The 20,875-nt window shown below is 41.5% G+C and overlaps 3 protein-coding genes and 1 long non-coding RNA gene across 8 annotated transcripts in view; 2 read left to right on the forward strand and 2 right to left on the reverse strand.

The window, feature by feature from the left end:
• The first annotated feature begins 4,288 nt into the window (after positions 1–4,288).
• On the forward strand, positions 4,289–11,467 carry LOC124190607. The gene is made up of 3 exons (XR_006873016.1): positions 4,289–4,375; positions 4,591–4,839; positions 11,238–11,467. It is a non-coding gene; the product is annotated as an uncharacterized LOC124190607 (long non-coding RNA).
• A 130-nt stretch (positions 11,468–11,597) lies between these two features.
• Positions 11,598–15,976, reverse strand: LOC124190605 (protein SDA1 homolog). Its single transcript, XM_046583381.1, has 17 exons — positions 15,718–15,976; positions 15,527–15,631; positions 15,336–15,434; positions 15,100–15,282; positions 14,964–15,029; positions 14,809–14,901; positions 14,669–14,740; positions 14,497–14,598; positions 14,344–14,413; positions 14,111–14,272; positions 13,849–13,984; positions 13,603–13,777; positions 13,471–13,508; positions 12,720–13,373; positions 12,142–12,226; positions 11,834–11,989; positions 11,598–11,755 (listed from the first exon to the last, which is right to left on the reverse strand). Exons 1-17 carry the CDS (start codon positions 15,802–15,804, stop codon positions 11,702–11,704), a joined length of 2,337 nt encoding a protein of 778 aa, XP_046439337.1. The 5' UTR covers positions 15,805–15,976; the 3' UTR covers positions 11,598–11,701.
• On the forward strand, positions 15,921–17,325 carry LOC124190606 (OCIA domain-containing protein 1-like). The gene is made up of 5 exons (XM_046583383.1): positions 15,921–16,020; positions 16,099–16,178; positions 16,249–16,366; positions 16,462–16,648; positions 16,783–17,325. The coding sequence occupies exons 1-5, from the start codon at positions 15,936–15,938 to the stop codon at positions 17,195–17,197; spliced, it is 885 nt and encodes a 294-aa protein (XP_046439339.1). The 5' UTR covers positions 15,921–15,935; the 3' UTR covers positions 17,198–17,325.
• A 475-nt stretch (positions 17,326–17,800) lies between these two features.
• Positions 17,801–20,875, reverse strand: part of LOC124190603 (fibrillin-2-like) — a 36,873-nt gene continuing 33,798 nt past the window's right edge. Inside the window, exons 28-33 of one of the 5 annotated variants that reach the window (XM_046583374.1) lie at positions 20,744–20,812; positions 20,432–20,519; positions 19,958–20,227; positions 19,156–19,326; positions 18,729–18,945; positions 17,801–18,643 (exon numbers count right to left, since the gene is read on the reverse strand). In XM_046583374.1, coding sequence (XP_046439330.1) covers positions 18,562–18,643; positions 18,729–18,945; positions 19,156–19,326; positions 19,958–20,227; positions 20,432–20,519; positions 20,744–20,812 — 897 coding nt within the window. In that variant the 3' untranslated portion in view covers positions 17,801–18,561. The remainder of the gene's footprint in view (positions 18,644–18,728; positions 18,946–19,155; positions 19,327–19,957; positions 20,228–20,431; positions 20,520–20,743; positions 20,813–20,875) is intronic. The other 4 variants (XM_046583373.1, XM_046583375.1, XM_046583377.1 and 1 more) reach the window with 4 other exon arrangements.

A 20,875-nucleotide genomic window follows, 5' to 3' on the forward strand; every position in this document is an offset into this window, starting at 1 on the left:
GCCGTCACATTCTGGACATGAAGTCGTGTCAGTGACATCGTCGTCGTTATCGTCGTCTCCAGTGTATATATCCCTAGGTCGTATTGCTCCTCTTTCTCTCTTATGTGTATATATTCTTCCCCCCAGTTAAAAGCCAAAGGAAATAACTGGGTCTGCCCCTTCGCCGGCCCTGTGAAAATGTCATCATTTTCCCTTTTTTTTCTTTCTTCTTTTTCAATTTCTTATTCGTTTAAAAATGTTTCCCTTTTATCTGCCAGCCCTCGTTGTATAGTGTGTCCTAATCTGACAGCCACCCCTTTTCTTGCCCGCGTCCTCTTTCGTCATCACCAATCAACTCTGAATCATTTCGATGCAACAATTGAATCAAATGGCGTCACCCCCCGCAGTTCTAAAAACAGAAATAGAGTTCTTTTCGAGCTGTTTTTTTTTTCGTGTGTCTTTTATTTCCCACGCGCCTGATTACGTGACGATTCTGTCGTCAGCTAGACCCTATACAAGTCGAAATGGCCCGACGATGTATAAACCGTCTGGCCGCCACACACCTGTTACGCAATTTGTACATTATAAAGCGGTTCATTAAAAAACAAACAACTGCCACCGAAATTACATCGCACACGTTCCTGTTTTCATTTGTTTCATCGTTTTTTTTGTTGTTGTTGTTGTTTCTCTTTCGTCTCTCCACGAAATCCGCTTCGTTGTTTTTAGAGACGACGGCCGCGGCCCGTGCGGACGGACAACCCGAAAACACAAGACGACAACAACCAACCGTTCGTGGAATTCCTGTTCCCCCTTCGCTAGAAACAACGTGAAAACATTTCCAATCGCACCCGTCACGTCTCTCGTTACCTACTAGTCCATTACACACACACAGACACATACACACTCACGCGGGCGCTTGTTTTACATATTATTGTGTTGCGTGCACACAAGGCTTTTTCTCTCCCGTCCGATGATGTGACATTGTTTGTTTTTGTTGTTCGTTCGTTGTCCGTGTCTTTATTGGAGTTTTCCATCGCTACTTTTGTGTTGTGCATCTCCTTTTGGCCGTCGTTGCGGCCCAGCATTCAAGGGCGCCGTCGTCATCATCATCATCCCGCACCCGCACACGCCAGCAGCAGCTCTAATACTTTTTACAAGCGACAACGCCATACACACACACACACACGCATCGACGTAAAACTCTTAAAAAAGAGTCTGGGCTGTTGCCACCCCAATGCCCTTTCTCGTTACACCAGAAAATCCAGTAGTAGTGGCGTGTATAAATACACACACGGGATGCACACGCGTCGGGTTTGTACCCCACAGTCTCATCTCGATCGGGACGTGTGTGTGTGTGACAGAGTCTGGCTAACCCTATCCCGACTGCTGCGGATTTTATAGCCGTGTAGAATATAAGAGACGACAGTAGCATATAGTCGGCAGACGAGAAAATGGCCAGGTGCTGCTGGTCTCATGGATGGATGGCGAAACCGGTTCAATCGGACAGTCTGCGTTGTGGCCCGTTAATAGGTTGCGTTGAACTGCGGGGACGCGCCGATGTATATACGCCCGTCTGTCTCGCTTAAATTGCAAAGGATTTTGTTGTTGTTCTTTTTCTTTTTACAAAATAAAATTAAAAAGATGATAAAATTGAGATGGAATCAGACTGACAACAAACAAACGACAATGTATAATCTGGCACGAAATAGTTTGGTTCACGCCGATAAGGGAAAAAAAAAAGAAAATAGATCGACCTTTTGCTCCCCCCCAACCGATTAACGTCACATCCACGCAAACATCAAACAGATAGAATTGAAATAAAAAAGAATTGATTGTGGTCTAGATCTGCTGAATAATTATTTGCGCAAGTGGAATAAATATAAAATTGTCGTTTTGCTGGATAAGGGCTCCGGGTTCTGATTGACCCTGAGATTTTGATATAGTCTGCGGCCGTGAAGTGCCGCGTGCAACGGCCAACGAGCGAATCATGGAGAAAGAGAGAGAATAACGAGAAAAGTAGGTGAGGGTCATTGACTATAGTATCCATTTGATATTGGTGCCTGCCTACGTGTGTTTCTTGTTGTCGTATTACGTGGCGGGTGTTGCATTAATCGACAACACACTCCCCGGATTCATACTGGACGATATCGCGCGATGATGCAAAAATTTCAAATCAAATGGCGACCGTCTCGGTCCATTTGGCGCGGTTTCTTTACCCGCGTATATTCAAATCTTGTCTTCTACTTATCATTTTATGACTAATGGCCAATTATTCTCTTTTGCTGGATCCCAAGAGGGTCCTGGCGGCCAGTGAATATTAAAATGTAACCTATAGCAAAACTGTGTTGTTCAAATTTCGGTTATATAACTGCCTAACATTCAGGTTTTTTCTTGACCAAACACAGATCAAAATTTCCATTCTGTCTTCGAAGCAACAGTTGAATTAAGCTCGGAATTGATCAGGTTCAGGACAATAAATTCAAAATTGGCGCCACTATTCGCCTATTCGGTTGCTGGAGCTTATTATACACGACAATCAAGTTTTAGTCGTTTTTGTACTCGACGACCTTCGTGCATCACTGATGAATCTCTCCGGGGCTAGAGTGTGTTTGAAGCATGTCTTATTGCACCGCCCTTCAATACAAATCAGCCAATTAACAAACACTGTAAGTTTTTCAGAATAGTTACGCTTATAAAGTCACTCTCCTAGACAAGTTTCAACGAATTCTATAAAATTTGCTGTCTCATCCTCTCATCGTTGGAGTGGACAGAGTTGACTCGAGATTCTTTACGTGTTCGAAAATTGGACAGCTCAGAAACATTGATATCAATCAGACGAAAAATGAAATCAGTTTTTGAATTAATTCGAATTTTCGCCATAAATTGAATGGAGGTCGAATTACCTTCGTGACCCTTCGGTTCTTGGTCAAATGTAATCGTGAATAATCAATTTCGAATTATATTAGCCATATTTGGAGGAGAAGCGACGACTTCGAGAAAGTTTGTAATGCTAAGTTGTAGTGGTAGTGGCCAGTGAATATTAAAATGTAACCTATAGCAAAACTGCGTTGTTCAAATTTCGGTTATATAAACTGCCTAACATTCAGGTTTTCTCTTGACTCAATACAAATCCGAATCTCCATTCTATATGCGAAACAACAGCGGTAATCTCGAAATTAATCAAGTTCAGGTCAATATATTCAAAAATGGCGCCACTATTCGCCTAGACAGGCGTGGAGCTAATACCATAATCAAGTTTTCGTTGTTATTGTACTCGATGACCTTCGTGAATCACTGATGAATCTCTCCGGGCCAGCCATCAGCGTGTGTCTGAAGCTTCTTATTGCGCCACCCTTCAATACAAATCAGGCCATTAATACAAGTTTTAAAGAATAATTAGATCCCTTTTATTATAAGTCACCCTCCTGGAAATGTTTTCCACAATTCTACAAAATTTACCATCTCATCCCCATGATGACCGCGGGACGGAGGAAAAAATCAAGACTGTATAGGCTACGCCAAGTTTTATCGTTTCTCACTAATCGTAGCAATAATATCGTGATCCCCAATTTGGTAGAGGGGTCAACAGGGCAACAGCATTCCACAGACAGTGCCAGCAAATTCTTATCCCGGTACTGCATTACGCTAAGAAATTATTGTTATTGAAATTGTATAGTCTTCACTAATTTGGTGATGCAATTATTATTTAGAAATCAACGTACTTTGCTTGTTGAATAGCCTGAATCGGCGGTAGTTTGTGCATTCGTGTCGAGCACGGGCGAGAAAATCGCTTTGATCGTTTTTGAGCGGTTTGAATTTAGTCCCCCTAAATGGGGGGGGGTCGATTTTTTAATTTCTATCTATCGATACTTAAGCAAGCATGGCTAATTAGAATATTAGTGTCGTCTGCTTTCATTATGCTTACGAATATCGAAAAAGAGACGAAAAAAGTTCAGGATTACAAAGAAAAAGGAATGAGCACATTTTTGGAAACGTACTGTGTGGCTGCACGAATAATAAACCAAGAAAATAAAATTAGTCAATTAAAAAAAATATGTGGTCGTCGTGTCAGCTCTGGTCGCGTCTCTTGATGGAAGCACACTGGAAATGCACACTATGCTGTTTAGCAGGTAAATTCAAGAAATAGAGTGATTATGGGAGCTTAAAAAAAAGAGTTAAACCTGTTCCAAATTTCTGAATGTTCCTGACTACCATAGCATTTGTTATGTAAGCCCCCTGTCAATACATGGCAGTTTGTTTGCACGGTGTGTAACCTTTTTCTCTGTGCAGATGTGAGACTAGAGCCAGCCATCATAACTTCAAGATATGCAAGTTTTGCTTTTGCTGGTAATGACCTGAGATTGTCATCAGCAACAATCTCAGCATCATTAATTGGGTAATGATTTTCGTTACTTTCATTCATCTGTGACCTGCAACATATATTATGATGATGTATGACTTGCACCAATGCAGTGTATATACATGTAACCCTTAGATTCTCCTGTTTATTTACAATTAGGGTTTACCCACTATCTCATTTTCAACTTTTGCTTATACCACTTGTTATATCTGTCAAATTTATTCGTAACCCATTGTTTATTTTTTATTTAGACAAACTGCATCCCTTTTGATTGGAGAAACCACCGATGTCGTTCGAGTCTCGACGGATCTCTTCTTCACCTTTCTTTCAATTCCTCGTGTGAGTGTACGAGGGCCGTATTCACGAGGACACCGGACGCCCATTTTCCTACCCTGCCTGGGAGTAGACCTATTCAGTACTTTTACTGTCAAAAGTACTTCACTTTTCTGCAGATGGAACACTTGTGGATGGTTGCCTGGCTGTATTTCCCAGGCTTAAAGGTAGGACAAACATGTGTCTATTCTTCCTTTTTGACTATTTATAGTGGCGTTGTTTATAAAATGTTAGATAGTACGGAGTACGATTATTCCTGAGCCATATGTGGTTGACTGGAACTGTTTTCTCTTGCCTTTTTTGTTGACTCAGTCAGGGTTCATTGAATAAATCAGTTGTAGAACAACTGCAGATCAGGCTTGTTTTTGTCCCACCTCACACCTTGGTCTGTAGGTAAACTATTGATTTCAAAAATATTTCAACTTGAACACTTTAAGCAAAGTGCAAAGTCTAGAAAATTTTATGAGCAAGAAGGACCTGCCGCCACACCGGCACTCCTCGTTAATTTTTGATCCTCAGGACTCTGGAGTTGCATATTACATAAATAGCAACGATTTTTCGAACAACAAGAACATTTAGTGTCAGTTGAAATGACTGTCCCAGAAGAGATGAAACGCCTGAACCAAAACAAATTCGCAGAATAAGTTTCGTTTAACTTTTGTGTTTCCCTGTAACTCGTGAATTTGAGTTTGGACGGGCGGAAGGTGAATTCATGGGACAATTTCCCTGTAAATGTTCACAACATCAAAATCTTTCATGTTTTCTAAATTCGAATATGTGGGACTGCACAACGGGAGACGTTTGATTTTCTAAATTTCCTGCTAAATCAAACAATTCTTCACGCATACTAATGTTACAAGGTATTGAGCTAATGGGAGCTTCTGTTATACTTATAACGCCCTGCACGAAACAAGACCAGCGAGTTTCGGAGAAAAAGTTCCGTTTCGAAAATCGGTTCTCCAACGCTTCACCCAAGTAAGATTATTCCTCTCAGTAAGGGTTTATTATATAACCAATGGAAGTGGTTGCTCATTTGTAGAACGACTGCAGACCAGGCTTGTTTTGTACCTCACAACTTCGTCTATGGGTTTTAAGCAACCAAATTCAAAAATGTTTTAACTTTTAAGTTGAAACACTTGCGAAACTAGAAGCGAAACTAGAAAATTATTGCAGCCACACCGTTACCTCCTCGTTTCAACGAAATGCTAAGATAGTGGGAAGAATATAACTTTGCTTGGCAAACTCCTGTCAAAGTGTCAAGGGCGAGACCAGAAAACTTGTTCGTTCTTTTTTTCTTTTTTCTTCTCCGTGAGTGGCTCCCGCGTTTTGGCCAAGCGATAAAAAAAAAACGCAACCGTCTTCGAAGTAGGTCACCTATTGCTGTGGGCTATTTAGCGAAATATTTTTCCCTTTTTTTCTCGAATAGTGGGAGGTGGATTTTTTTAATTTTCTGGTTCCTTTTCTTTTCTTTTTTCGCTGCCGCACCGCCGCAAAACGTGACAGCGCCGAATTTCGTTGTTTTTTTTTTGTTGCCATTGAGCGGAATTTGATAGATTGCACGAATTATAATAATCTCGTGTTTCTCCTAAATGTCTTCTTTTTCTTTCGTTCACATCATCCACCTTTCCTTTACGTCCGTGTCCTTGGCGGTTGGTGGGAACGCACACAGGGCGCGGGATGGAAAGACTTTGGGCGAAGGAACTGCCGGCGGAGCAGCGGCCAGACGATGTTCAAGGTGTCGTGAACCAATTCATCAAACGTGACGCGACAAGGGCGATCCCTTGAATTAGTACCTGCGTTTGTGTGTCTGTCTGCCACCGGAGACACTTGACCACTAAAAATTCCCCAAACAAAATTCAATTGACTTTGAAATTGTAACAGGAGATTTTACATTTGTAGGATCGCCGTACTGCCGTCCATTGCGCAATTCAATTTTAATCCCGATCGTTTCGTTCTGTAATGAAATTCATTGTATAAGGGGAAAGGGAAAATGTCGCCGGATGAAAAGTTCTTTTTTTTTTCTTATTTCTTTTTCCTTGTTGAAACTGTTGCTGTTGGCTTCCTCTGTTGGTTTTAATGTTTCGTCGGCCCGGCTCACTTCGTGAGTGCGTCTCTCGCCGCACGAGTCCCAGTAGACGTGCAGCTGTTTTCCCCTGCTACACGATGGATATTTATGTAGATAAATAGAGAAGGGGGGTACAGCGCCTGCAAGAGATTGGCTCCTGTTGCAGCAGCAGCAGCACCCAACGCTCTTTTCTTATAAGTGTTCCACTCTCTCTCTCTTTCTTAACAGACAAAAGCAAAAACACAGTTTCTTCTTCTTCTTCTTCGCCCTGGAGTGACGACAAAACGGTAGACGCCGACGTACAGTATAGGACCGTGGGGTTGAAATGCGATGGTGAGGTGGGGGGGGGGGGATAAGATGAATTTCGCTCCTGCTGTTGCGCTCTCCTCACCCGGACACTATTTGGGCGTTCCTTCTCCCACAACCATCAGCACCGTAGTATGTGATTAGAGACAGAGAAGACGAAAGTCAAAAAAGTCTTGGGGAAAAGAAGGCAAATCTTCTTCTTCTTAGATATTAGCTCCTGCTCCATGTCGCCTTGTGGGCCTATATACACCCCTGAAGAGTATGCAGAGGACTCTCTCACTCACTACAACAGTTGACTATTACTTATGATCGTATATACCAGCAGAGAGCTCCTTTCTCCATAGTTTGAGATGGGTTTGAGCCCCCTGTTGGCCCCTCATTTTCGGCCCTCTCTTTTCTTTTCCATTTCATTTTTCTCTTTTTCTTTTTTTAAAAAATAAAACGATTTAGCCTTTTATTTTTAAAAGGCCTAGCCAGGAAGGGAGGCGGCCTATAGATCTTTGGAAGAAAAGAGCATCAAGTCTGAAGGGATGAAGGTGTTGGGACTGCGGGGGTTAGAGGGAGAGCTAAGGGAAAATCAAGATGGCCCACACGTTTTAATGCCGAAAAGGTTGTTCAAGTTCGTTGCCCTCGGAGAAGCCACCAGATATATACGTGGAACGGCCCCTCAAAAAATATATAAGGGAAAAATAAGAAGAAGAGAAAAAACCTTTTGCCGTGTTGGCTTATATGTATAGCGAAGCCAGGCACGTCGGCCTCCCTCTTATTCCGTGACATGACATTTGCGTTATCCTTCTCGTCCTCTATACATGTATTGCGCCTGTTATAACAACGAAGCTCTTATACAGTCTCCCTTTTTCCATGTTTTCTCCCTATCTCTTGGACGGCCAGTCACTTTTGCATCAGGCGATTTTTGGCCCTTTGCCTGTATAGGTGTACAAATGGAACAGAATATTGTTCAAACTCTCTGGAAAAATATTTAAAAAAAAGGTACTGCCAACGGGCTTCGAGCTACAAAAATACAAGTAACCCCCCCTTGTCTGCGTATACTTTCCCCCCACTGACAACTTGAGAAAAAGAAAAAGACTTTCCATGAAAATACGGGGCTGAAAACATTTCAATGTCAAGTCACAGGTCGGGTAGCGAGGACATGCATTCAAATGCAGCGCCATACAATAAAATACAATCAAGTGTAGCGCCGTCTCGGAGTCATTCACGTTTCATTCAGACAGATCCCGCCCGATGCTCACCCTTAAGAAATCTTTCGCTGCCGGCCTGGCATTGAAGCCACCATCTCTCCCTCCCCAACCAACTCTCAATATCATCAAGCATGTGCGTGTATGACTGGGCACATGCGGCCCCATATCGAACGGTATAAATACACGAGGGGCATCACAACAACACACACCCCTGGCTGGATACGTACCGCCGACACACAACCCTCCAGCTCGACGAGACGTGAGTCTGGCACAGGGAAGAAATGCTAATGAGCCTGTGCTATTCCCTCGCCTTATTTCATTCCTCGTTCTCTCCTCTCCCGGAGTCACCAGATTCTTTTCTCCCTATAATATCCAAAGAAGAAGAAGAAGAAGAAACTCTTACTCAGATATTCTTCTATGGAGGGGAGAAAAAAAATTTCTTTTCTTTGGTTGGAGTGAGGAGAATGAGAAGAAGATGAAGACGAACGAGAAAACGCCATCGAGGCGTGGGAGAGAGAGAGAGAGACATTCCATTTCAATGATTAGACGGAATGTCTCCAATATGATGGCGTGTACGATTGAGAAACGATCAACCAAGACACTCGAAACAACGGCAGCCGAGATCGTTAGAATAATCAGCCAGCCAGCTCGTGACTGTATAGAGAGACAGCAACGGACGGACGGACAGACGGAACGAGTCTATTACGGATATTCTCTCTCTCTCTCTTATTGGCCACGAGTAATAATGTCCTGTCTGTTAGGTGATTTACCTGCACGTCTTATGTTCTTGTTTTTTTTTTTTTATTATTTTTTCTGTTTTGTTCGGCGGTCGTCCTTCGCTGCGTTTTCTTGCGTCAACTGTCTCGGGATATGAAGAGGAGGATGAGCGTCTTGTAGTGTACTATTATTTGGCCGCTTTTGTGGGCCGGCCGGATGAGATACGGCGTCTGCTGCAGTCCAGCCAGCCACCACAGCGTGTCAGGCTGATGGGGGCCATTCTTCATATTTTAAGGAGTGAGCGGTTGTAGAGAATGTGTCGCTCCGCTTGAGCGACAAGAGACACACACACAGCCTGGGCGAACGGCTATTGCCAAAATATCAAAACGGGCTATAATAACAAGCAATAATAACATCTCTCTCTCTCTCGTTCCATTCTTTTTCTGCGCGCTCCAGCTAAAAACTAACTGTCCCGCCGGTCATCCCGTATCATTTCGAGCGTCCGCCGACCGGCATTGTGAGGTGCGCTCTGTCTGTGTGTGTGTTTTTTGGCAATGAGTCCTCATCTTTCTTTCTTTCTTCCTTCCTTCCAAGTAGCCCACACACTCGTCACGAGAAGACACAGCAGATGACGATGACGACGACGATCGTAATATTCACATTATATATACTATTCACATAACCCATTCTTTATTTTGTGTCTTCCTGTCCTATTATACGTATCCTGCGTATAGTTCTTTCATTCCTCTTAGTGCCCATTCTCGAGTGTTTTTATCTCTCGGCAAGAGGTTTCGCTTTTCGGCTGGGTGGCGCTCCTTGGCTCCTTTTTCTCTCGGGTGTTTGTTATAGACGTCAGACATGGAGCAGCAGCACCACGGTCTTCTGCTTGCTGCTGCCTCGCCTGTCACTCAACTCGGAAAAAGAGAGAAATATGACGGTCGTTCACCTTATTTTTTCCCTTTCTTCTTTTGACTATTTTCTTGGGATTTTTTTGTTTGTGTGTTTTGTTTCTTCCATTCCGTCCATCCGTCCGTCCGTCCGTCCGTCTCCCTTTTTTTCTTGTTTTGTCTTTCCAAAACTAAAGGCTTTGCAACGGGCTGTCGAACTTTTTATTTTTCCGAAGGAGGTAGCAATACAAACGAGCCAAAGCTGCAGCACCAGAAAACGCTTAATGGATAAAAATACAAATATAATACTACTGAGACAGAGATGATGGGGGGGGGATCTACTACTGTACTATACAACAATGAATGAAGAAACAGAATAAAAGCAAATAAGCGCTTGGCGTATTAGGGCTCTCCTTATCTTTCCCGAAAAGCCTCTCTCTGTTTTTTTCTATGCAGCAATTCAAAATGACTTTGGCGGAGCAACAATGAACTCGGAGATAACCCCCCGAAGAAGAAAAAGAAATTTAAAAGGGGGGCCTGGAGAATGCGCAAGTGAAAACATTTTCATTTTTATTTTATTTTTTTGTGTTCAACTCGCATTTCCAAGCTGAATAAGAGAAATGGGCATTTCTTGGACACGCAGAGGCCGTGGTGAAGGGAAGCCAAGAAACTTTAATTAGTTGGATGAGATGGCGTTTCGCTACACAATAACAAGAAATTTACAAAAAAAAATAAAAATAAAAGTGTTTTCTTCTTCTGTCGGAATGCCTGAACTTCCCGATTTATTTTTTCCTGATTATTCAAAAGTCGTTGCCCAGAGGATATGATACAATCAAAGACGTTTCGAATCCGGAATGAATTATGGCCGCAATCAAATATAATCATTCAAAGATGTTTACAATTTCATCAATCACCAATTAGCTCATCCGCACTATATTTTTCCCCTGGAAGTTGAATAATGCCCAGTCAACCGATACGGGAAAATGGTCATAAAATCCCCAATAACCCTGTCTCCTTATTCTCTCGTGTTTCTTTCACCTCAAAAGAAATGGGCGTTGAAAAACAAAACAAAAGTGAAGAGGGAGAACAAAAAAAAAAAAAAAGAGAAAAAAGGGGAGAACTTTTGAAAGTGATGCTCTTGTCTTAGCAGAGGGAACGTGTGCTTGACTCCAACCCGTCCGGATCTGCCTTTTTTTTATTATTATTCCGGCGATAGGCACGAGAGAGACAGCAAAGAAAGAAAGAAGGCGGAGAGTGAAGTGAGCGGTTGGCTGTGGCAATAAATAAACCTGCGCTGACTACTAGCGCTAACCAAAATTGATCTCTTTTTCTTTCTTTCTTTCTTTCGTTCTTTCTCGAAGGTATACACTCATTTTCTTTTCTACTTTCAGGTAGTTAAATCAGTCAACCCGCAGGGGAAAGGTCAAGCAGAAACCGGCTACTCTTCTTCTTTCTTTTCCCAATTTCGACACACTGCTACTCTCCAAAATGGGCCAGTTTGCCAATACGCAGTTGTAACACTACCTCAGAAATGACCAGCAAGAAAACAAAAACAACCGAGCACTTTTGAAGTTTCTTTAAGCAGATAACGGCACGTGTATTGATCGAAATTTCGAAAACAAAAAAAAAACTGGCCGCCGCGTGTTTTCCGCAAATTGGACAGAAAACACAGTGGCGTGTCGATCGACTCTTACATAACCAAAAGATTGAATTATTCTTAATAAATCCAATTGAATTACTAAGCAGCAGCAGACGATGAGAAGCAGTTTATTTGAATACGAGACCCTTTTCGTTACATTCGCTCTCCTCATGTTTTATTTTGTTGCCTTATCAAGTCACGTTATTAGGTGTTGGCTTATTTCTTCAAGCCCATCTTCTTCTGTTTGAGCAACGCGTTGCGCAGGGCGATCTGTGACGCGAGAAAGACAAAACAAACAAAAAATGAGTCAGATTTTTCCATTTCCTTTGTGGTTCAGTCCGAAATTACCTGCTTATCTTTGAAGGATCGCTTTTGTTTGCCTTTGGCCTTCTGTTTCAACATCATGAAGTTCTTCTTTTTGCTTTTCTCTCGATTCGTTGTGCTGGCGTTGGGATTCTGACGTTTGGGCTTCCTCGTTGGCTTTTCACGGTCAGCCCGTCCTTCCTACATCGATAACAAATGATCGACATCAGCATCAAGTGTTCAACGACAACTCTTCTCTCCGATTGGTTGGGTTACAAGACACACGCACACACACGTACGCCAATATAAAAACAAAAAAAGAAAAATAAGGTGGACAGGTGCCCCTCGTTTACCAAGACTGTTGTGAGGCGAGAATCCTTATCGTGGCGGCGTTTCTTGTAGACTTTCTCAATGTCGTCCAACCGGACCAACTCACCCCTTGTAACGAAAAAAAGAATTGACAAGAAAAACAATAGATAAGTCCATGAGTTTACACGGTTAAAGTCCATCTTGTCCTACTTGGATTTAACAAAGGGAAAAAGAATCGAAATCAAGTCTTGCGAGATGATTACAGAATCAATCTTACAACTCTCATCCTGGCTACCCTCGGCACAATAAGATAACTAAAAAAAAAAAAAAAAAATCAGCCCACCGGTTTTAAAATACTAAAGTCCACTGTCTGTGCTTTTTATCACATAATCTAGCCAAGACTTCCGTGTTTGATTACGGGACTTAAACCAAGATGCGCTTGGATACAAGTCGTCAGGAAGAGACCTCCCGTCTAGCTGGGCAAGTATAGATAAATAACAATGACATACGTAGCGAGGTGTTAATCAAGGGCCAGGAAATTTTTCTTTACTGACACAGTGACTCAGTTAAATTTGGACTCGCTGACCCTGCCTTATCTGCATGCCCTGTCGTGTCACGTTACCTTTTGATTGTGTCATCCAAGTCATCGGCGAGTTTCCTCTTTTGACGAGCTTTGGAGGCATCCAACGTCTTTTTCACCTGGGCAGCGTCGATTTTGGCAAAGTCCTTGTCGGTGAGGATTCGACTCAAGCTCACAGCGGCCGCTTTCGATTTCCTTTCTTCAATCAGCGTAGGATCCTCGGCAGCTGGAACAGTCTTCTTCTTGCTTCTTTTTAAATCTTTGTTGATTCTCTTTTGCTTCTTCTTTTCTCTTTTAGACAATGGGCGGCTGATTCTTGTTTCGATCGTGCCGCCATCCTCAGATTCCTCTTCATCGCTATCCCCCTCTTCATCGCTGCCGTCTTCTTCGTCACCAGAAGCTTCTGATCCATCCTCATCGTCGTCTTCATCACTGTCGTCTTCTTCTTCATCATCATCGTCGTCTTCTTCGTCGCTGCCATCGGCTTCCGAGTCACTTCCAACCTCTTCGCCGTCATCCGAATGAGATACATTAACCCATCCTTCGTCATCGGATTGAGTTACATCCTCCCATCCATCACTTTCATCTTCGGCTGCCGACTCTTCCTTTTCGTCATCCGCGGCAGCACCTTCAATATCCGGATTGAGTGCCTCTGCTCCAGGAATATAATCCTTGGCATCCACAGCTCCGTAAGCTCTACATTAGTGGGTGACATAAGGTAAACGTTGTTAAAATGTCTCTTCTTCTGCCTTGTCCACTGTAATATTATTATGCTATTATTCCATGTTATTACCTGATAGCCAACTCGCTCATAGCTTCGGTCGGCCGCCCCTTGAAAATGAAATAAAATGAAAGACATGATTAAGGATGCCAAAGAAAGCTTAAATATGACGTATCAAGACAAAAATTATTCTCGCATAAATACTCTTTCTTTGCGCGGCAGCATTTCCGGGTTGATGATGCGATACAACTGCAGAATAGACCTAGAGGCCATCATCACACTCTTCTGTTTAGAAGTACGGTACTCGACAAGTTCACGAAGCAATTCGGCGTTCATTACCAGTGGGCATCTTGCACAAATCTCTCTTATCGAGTTCAACCTGATTCGAACAGAACGCGAGTATTATATATAAATGCAAATGCGCATGAAGTGTAAATAAATAGCCCTCACCCAACAGCCATTACTTCGGCGGAATTCCGCTCTGTTACGAAATTGTTGACAATGGCACTCACAACCGACTCTAGAACATCAGGTGGCAACAGCTCGTGGGAAGCCTGTGCAGCAAACAGCAACATTTTTGTAACATCTGTCAAGCAAAAAGATATTAAAAAGAGTTTTTTTAATGTTCAAAAACGGATCGGGTGTATCGAATAGGTTTCCGTTTCCGTTAACGGTTGTCACTTGACAGTTAAAACAATAGGTTGGTAATCACCTCTCTGGTGTGGCTGTAAGAAACGATTCAAGTACGGGTAGAAATTAAAGATGAATAACTGGTGGATTCCTATCAGACGCGAAATCACATCCAAAGCCATGACTTTCACTTCAAACCGCTCGTTCATCCCTTCCACATGTTTAAACAACTGTTCGGCGAAACCTTGAGAAGAACAAACAATCTTCAATATGCAGAACGGAACTTTAATTTAATAATAACGGAGAATTATTTACTTTGAGGATCCCGGACCAAGTGTATGGCGGAGAAGTTAAAAACAGGGGCCTTCTTGGAATTGCTGCGTTTCTGGATGACAAAACAAAGCTCACAATTAATTTACTGGTCTCGTGATTCGACGACCAAGGGAACCAATGGACTGTAATCCGAACCTTTAAAGTCTTCTTCACTCTCTCCATTTGTTTTTCGCGCTTTCGGGACTTCTTGTTCACTCGAGCGGCCATACCGACTTCCTTGATAATGACGTTATCATCCTAACATGCACGAAAATAATGTTTAAAATACAGTTGTAAAATTTAAGTTGGAAAGAAATTTCTCTGCTACCTCTGCGTCACTATCTGAATCTTCTTCTTTTTCGTCAGAACCCATAAAAAATTGTAAAGCTGCCACCATTATCTAGTCATTACATAAAAATAAATTTTATTATGTTTACAATGTAACTTTAAAATGTTGTAAAATCTCACCTTTGTAGTTTTTGACAAACATGCAGTAGCAATAACATTAACAGTCTTTTGGTCATTCCAAATATTTTTCTTGTAAAGGTCAATCATTACATCCTACAAAGAAGTATAAAAATATAGACTTACAAATACTAACATGAATAACATTTCAAACTTACCAAAGACATCTTTGCTGCAGTGACATTTGAATCTTTAAGCATTGCAAACATGAAATTTTGGAGAACCTATGGGGAAAGACTTTGGTTAGCGTAGACTTCAATTTAGAGTATTTACATAATAAAAAAAAATACTTACATTATTCAGCTTAATGTTCTTTGATTTTGAATTCACATTCTTAATGTCTGTAATGATGTGATTTTTTAAGAAAGCTCTCAGTTCCTTGTCAGGGCAACGAAGAAGCTGGAAAAATAAAGTCAACAAAGCTGTTGGAGAAATCAGGTTCTTGTTACGCAGTAAGATAAGAGCTCTGCAGAATGTCTAAAAGAGAAATAAAATTAGATTTGTCTAGGATCTAAGGTGTGATTGCTTACTTTTCTCATGTCAGGGTGTAGAGTGGTTGGATGTCGCTGTAATATATCCATTAGTTCTTGGGCATATCCTACCAAATCTTGAGGAAAGCAATGTGACACCTGGATAAAAAGATTCACGTCAATTTTGATCAAACTAATGTATCTGTTTGCAGGAGAAGTTTTAAATCCAAGTCAAGTGTGTAACTTTATACCTGAGCTAGAAACATTACTAAATCATCCAGATCTTTATTATACTGATCTGGTTTCATTTCAAAGACCAGTTTTGTTGAAATGTAATGGCGATACTGCTGCATAAACTGTTGATGAAAAGATTAATTGTCAGTTAAATAAAAATTGGGCAAAATGTATAGCAAAAATATTAAAAGTTGGTTGACAGCCATACCTCATCTTTGTAGGACGCTGGGTCTCGCTTAAGCAAGTTCTGTAACTGCGGTAAATTTGTAGGAAGCTGATTATTGTGTCTCACCATTTTAAGTGAACAATAAGTAATCACACTATTTTAACAACGGATATTTTTTACAAGCTTTTTAAACAATCTTGGAAGAAACAAGAAACTGGGGAGTTTTGCGTTGTAGAGCTCCACCACGTGTTAGTGTAGCTATGACAACTGAAGTTGTCTGCTATTCGTTGGCCAATTCGTCTGCTTCCATTTGCGGCTGCACGGGAGTCGACGCACGGCAGCTTGGTGAGAGGCATCATATTTTTAAAAATATAATCAAAAGTTTTATCAATTTTTTATTTCTGTTTGGTTCATCACTTGTAGTAATTGTGAAAATAAAAATGGCAGAGTCTCGTACATCTCTAAAACCAGAAGAAGATGTCCTTTCACGACGTGAACTATATGTAAAATAATAGTCAGATTATGCAATAATTTGCTTGATATTTAATTATCGAAATGTATATTTTGTTATAGAAATTCAGTCCAGAGGAACTAAGAGTATTGAAAGAATGTAATTATGAAAGTTTCTACTTCAGAAGTTTACCTTTGGGAACCATACTTGGAGCTGTTGCTTTTTATGGAGTCAAATCGGGTTAGTAATTATTACTCAGTGTAAATTTTTCTATCATAAATATTCATTATTTTTGAAAATTAACAAGATGGTAACTGACATTTGTTTGTATGCAGGTTATTTTAAGGGTAGCACCAGATGGGGTCCATGGCCTAAAATCATTATAGGTGCATCAGTTGGGTACTTTGCTGGAAAGTTGTCTTACCAAACAAAATGTGCTGAAAAATTGATGACTCTTCCAAATTCACCACTAGCTGAGGCCTTGCGTCAAAGGAAAGGGAAAAACAAAGGTTTCCAAGAAGTGTAAGTCTATCCTTTTGTTAGCTCGTTATCACAAGTACATAATTTCTTTATGTACTTAAAAACTTGAACTGTAGTTAATTTGATGAACTGAGTGCAATCTTGCCAATTGACAACATTTCTTACATGGTTTGTAGGTTTACTTCAGAACCTATAAATCTAGGACAATCGTCGTATACGTCTGATGCCGAGGGCGGAAATCAACCGGATTATTTACAAGAAATAAGAAGTGAAGATCGGTCGTACGATGCTCCTCCGACTGCTGTTGGACTGAACGATTCGTTTCGACCATCGATGGATTCGTTTGTTGTCTCAGAACAGCCTCTGCCTTCTCCGGTCCAGAGTTCATCGTCGTATGACGATCTACGTCGAAGAAATCGCGAGGAATTCGAGCAGAAGAGACTGGATGCTTACAGAAAAACGGATGGAATCAAAACGACTCCAAATGTTGCACCACCACCCAGCTCGGGTTACGCCGGTCCGCAAAATCTGCCATCGGGATCTCGCACTTCTGACAAGAAAAATCTTTATGGCGATGTTTGGGAAGAGTAAATATCGTAGCCGGATTAGATGTAGGGTAAAAAGCATCAATTGAATCGCCTTTATATTTTTGTTTACTTTTGTATTTCACAATTTCAACCCTAACATTATAGAACTATTATAGAATCAGTGAGAAACAAGTTCAGCTGTTTATTTCTCATGATAATTCATATGACTTTAAAAGTCTTCCTGTATGAGTGCACTACTTGTGCATGCACAAGTCAAAAAGGGTAAGTGGTAATTGTCATTGGTCGAGGTTAGCTTTGTTTTGTTTTGCCCTATCCCTTGGACGACAAAGTGTTATTGACCATAGCTAGATTCGCTATTGTATTTGAAAAGTAAAGAAAAAAAAATCTCGAGGAATAGTGGTCATTCAATTTGTATTTGTAAATGTAAACGTAGTCCAAAGGAATTAATGACGTAGGCACGTAGCCACAACTTGGTGGCTGTTACGTTGCGTCGTTGAACAACTATTCGCAATTTAGGAATTATAGCCCTTGAATCTGTAATTTCACTTTGTATTGTAACTAACTTTACAACTTTTAGGAGGAGAGAGTCAGTGACATACAATAAGTGAAGGTGACCAACTTTAAATTGATATACCGGAAAAAATAATTTAATTGCCAATCTTTTATATTTTCCTGCATACTTCTTTACAGCAAGACGGTCCTATTATAGAAGATTTTTAAAAATAACACCATCCGGTTTACCGCTTAGAAGCATAAATTACAATCTTCGTGTGAGACCATGTGCGGATGTGCCTAAGTGTTCCGACATTTGGTTCTGAAAGGATCGAACGAAAGTGAATCTGGCATTTTACAGTACAAAGGCACTCGAGCACATCATCAATCATCTCACTGTTTCTTTTTTGATACGATTCCTTACACCACAGTTAAGCCGAGTATTCCAATTTGCTTATTCTTCTCTAATTTTGGTCCACTCGTCGTTCAAGGAAAAATTTTGCAGGAAAAAGAGTAGTACGACGTTGTAGTGGAGGCTTCGTGGCCTTAAGAAAGAATGAACTGATGAAACACAGTTTGTGCGCACGTTTCGGATTACTAAGCCAAAAAACTTTATACAGCGCAAGCTAAAAATGATAATTGAAAACAGTTATGGTTATACAGAATCGTTCACAATAATTCTCATCGGATCTTGAAAACAGAAAATAGTAAGTGGTGTTTTTAATAGTATACAACATTTTAATCGTCAGTTGCTCTCCCCAATTCGGCTCGCAGGAGACTAGAAACCGAGTTCAATCCAGTCCCCATATGTTATGTCATTTTTGTCATTATTGCGAGAAAACGTTTACGAAAAGACAAAAAGAAAATAATAATCTAAAACGTGATGTTTCTTCGTGAATCTTCGGAAGTTACTTGTTAGCTTGCAGTCGTTTTATTCTTTCGATTATTTGAAGTGGAGCCAGCAGCAGTATTTTTCTCCTTCTTTTCTTTTATTTTACTAAAAACAAAAAAGGTAATTCATTCATAATTAGCGCACGGCACTTTTTTCGTTTCATGTTTAATTTACTTCTCTTGTTCACTACCTGTTGCGTTCATTGCCCGGAACAAAACTGGGACCAGGGACGAGTTTAGGTTGATGCTTGGGTCCGTGTTGACGTTTCCTTCCGGATCGAGCTGTCGTTGGGCTTTGGAGCTCAGCATCGTTTGCTGTGAACGGCAGTAACAAATCAACTACACCACCTCGTTTCTTGTCACGGTTGCGGTTTTTGTTTCCCCTGTGGTCTACTGGATCATTGGAACCTAGTGATGCCGTTGGATTATTTTAACAGATACTAAATTCCATTAGGAGTCATAAGTTTGAAGAGATGATGTGAAAAAGTGAGAAAGGATATACGGTTGTGAAAGCCTAGTTAGTGTATGGTCAGTGCAACACGTCGTTTGGTGTATAGTTTGTGAGTAGAAAAGCTATGGTTATGCTATTTAAAAAATAGCTATTGGATAGTGACGCACCTTCCCAAGACCAAGGAATATTATTATCCGTATCTGGTAAATGCATTTGACGGGATCCAGTTGGCCGCGGTCCTCTTACTCCGCAGCACCAATACGGTAACGGACGATTAAGCTGCTGCCACGTCCCGGCACCACTCGAATCAACGTCAGCAGAAGCCAGTCTGAGGCCTACTGCAAAAGGAGATGTAAGCAACAGACACCCAGCGCAACGTGCAGGAGGTTGAATTCATTCATCGATTTCATGCTCACCAAATTCAACTGAAAATTGCAACTACGATTGAGGAAACTACTCGCGGAAAAAGAGAGAGAAATGTTGGACACAAGCATCATGCAGTAAGTAATAAATGGTAAGCATCCAAACCGTTCACCATGTTTAAGCTGTAGAAGGAATAAGCCGACAGTCTAATTAGATATCTAATAGACCGACCCCAAGTGCTTCGAAGATAGTAGAAATGAAAGCTTTTGGTTCCGCGGACCGTTTATTAGCATCATGGCTCCAGTTTGGAAAATAACGTCAAGTGTCATCAGCATAATAGTAGTAGTACTGTATATATTCAAGTCTTTATAGACAAGTTAGATTTTGGCGATTGCTAAGTAAATGGGTAGATGGTATTCCGAGATAGCAAGGGTTGTAATACGCGAAAAAAAAAGTGAGGGTTCGATGTTGAATGGGGCATAGAAAAATCGTTATGCTTTGGAAAATCAGATGAAAAGATCATAAAGACTGATATGAAATGGACAGTAATTCGAAGCTTTTCTTTTTTTTCTCAGGGGGAGCAACAAGAATGTGATTTTGTCTAACCTGACGGAACGTTGGGCAACAGCTGGAGATTGGCCTCGTTAATGCGTGATTTGCGGGCACGGCCGTTGCTGAGCCGTACCGTTTGGCCGCCACCCATTGATGGAATCAAGGCGGGGCCGGGCACAATGACGGGAGCCGAAGGAGCCCCTGCGTCCCGCAACCGAGGGACACCATCCACTAATTTGTTGTGAGATGTCGGATGCCGACCAGAATTGGCCGAATCCCGGCCGTCGACGTCGCCGCCCGAAGCGCCGAAATCCCAATCAAACACTACAACACAACAAATCCAAGGTAACACTATAATGATAAGCACGGCATCTCCAATGAGCACAGCATCCAAAAATGAGAAATAGAAATAATAGGGCATGGACAATCCATGATTGCTACATTCTTCTAAATACAGATGTAGTATGTCTGGCAGAGCAGTATAGTATATATGTACATAAGCGATATCAAATGAGATGTTTCCATTACCTGTGTAGCGTGGAGCCAATGTCGTGACTGTGGCTCGTGTGTAAGCGCTTGGATTATTGATGACGATGCAGCCAGCCGGGACCTTGTACTGCAAACATACATGCATAAACAAACACAAGGAATCATATAGACAGCGCCATATAACGCGTAGTAAAATAAGAATAACAAGAATTCGAATGGACGCATTCTGATTATTATTCCCCCCCCCCTTTATCTTATCGATGTATGGTTGTGTGGCTTGCACGCAGGCGCCGCCCGCCTGTTGTTTGAGAGATAAGTAGCCTGTATCGCATGTAAATGAGACTCTCTTACCGTGTACATTTCGACGTACTTGCCCGGCTTGATGCCAGGGCAACGGACCAACACTCGACCTCTGGGTAACTGCGGGCGACAAGTGGCGACCAGATGCGCAAGTTGAGAGATAAAAACACAAGAAATAATGAT

This window comes from Daphnia pulex, chromosome 3, assembly GCF_021134715.1.
Source record: "Daphnia pulex isolate KAP4 chromosome 3, ASM2113471v1".
Lineage (NCBI taxonomy): Eukaryota > Metazoa > Arthropoda > Branchiopoda > Diplostraca > Daphniidae > Daphnia > Daphnia pulex.

What these genes read in the sequence shown, in the direction of transcription:
- LOC124190606 (XM_046583383.1), top strand. Translation starts at nt 15,936, where the DNA reads ATGACAACTGAAGTTGTCTGCTATTCGTTGGCCAATTCGTCTGCTTCC. An exon ending in TTTCACGACGTGAACTATAT is followed by an intron (nt 16,179 to 16,248) that starts GTAAAATAATAG and finishes ATTTTGTTATAG; the next exon opens with AAATTCAGTCCAGAGGAACT. An exon ending in AACAAAGGTTTCCAAGAAGT is followed by an intron (nt 16,649 to 16,782) that starts GTAAGTCTATCC and finishes CATGGTTTGTAG; the next exon opens with GTTTACTTCAGAACCTATAA.
- LOC124190605 (XM_046583381.1), bottom strand. Translation starts at nt 15,804, where the DNA reads ATGGTGAGACACAATAATCAGCTTCCTACAAATTTACCGCAGTTACAG. An exon ending in TAGTAATGTTTCTAGCTCAG is followed by an intron (nt 15,435 to 15,526) that starts GTATAAAGTTAC and finishes CTTTTTATCCAG; the next exon opens with GTGTCACATTGCTTTCCTCA. An exon ending in GCCGAAGTAATGGCTGTTGG is followed by an intron (nt 13,778 to 13,848) that starts GTGAGGGCTATT and finishes TGTTCGAATCAG; the next exon opens with GTTGAACTCGATAAGAGAGA.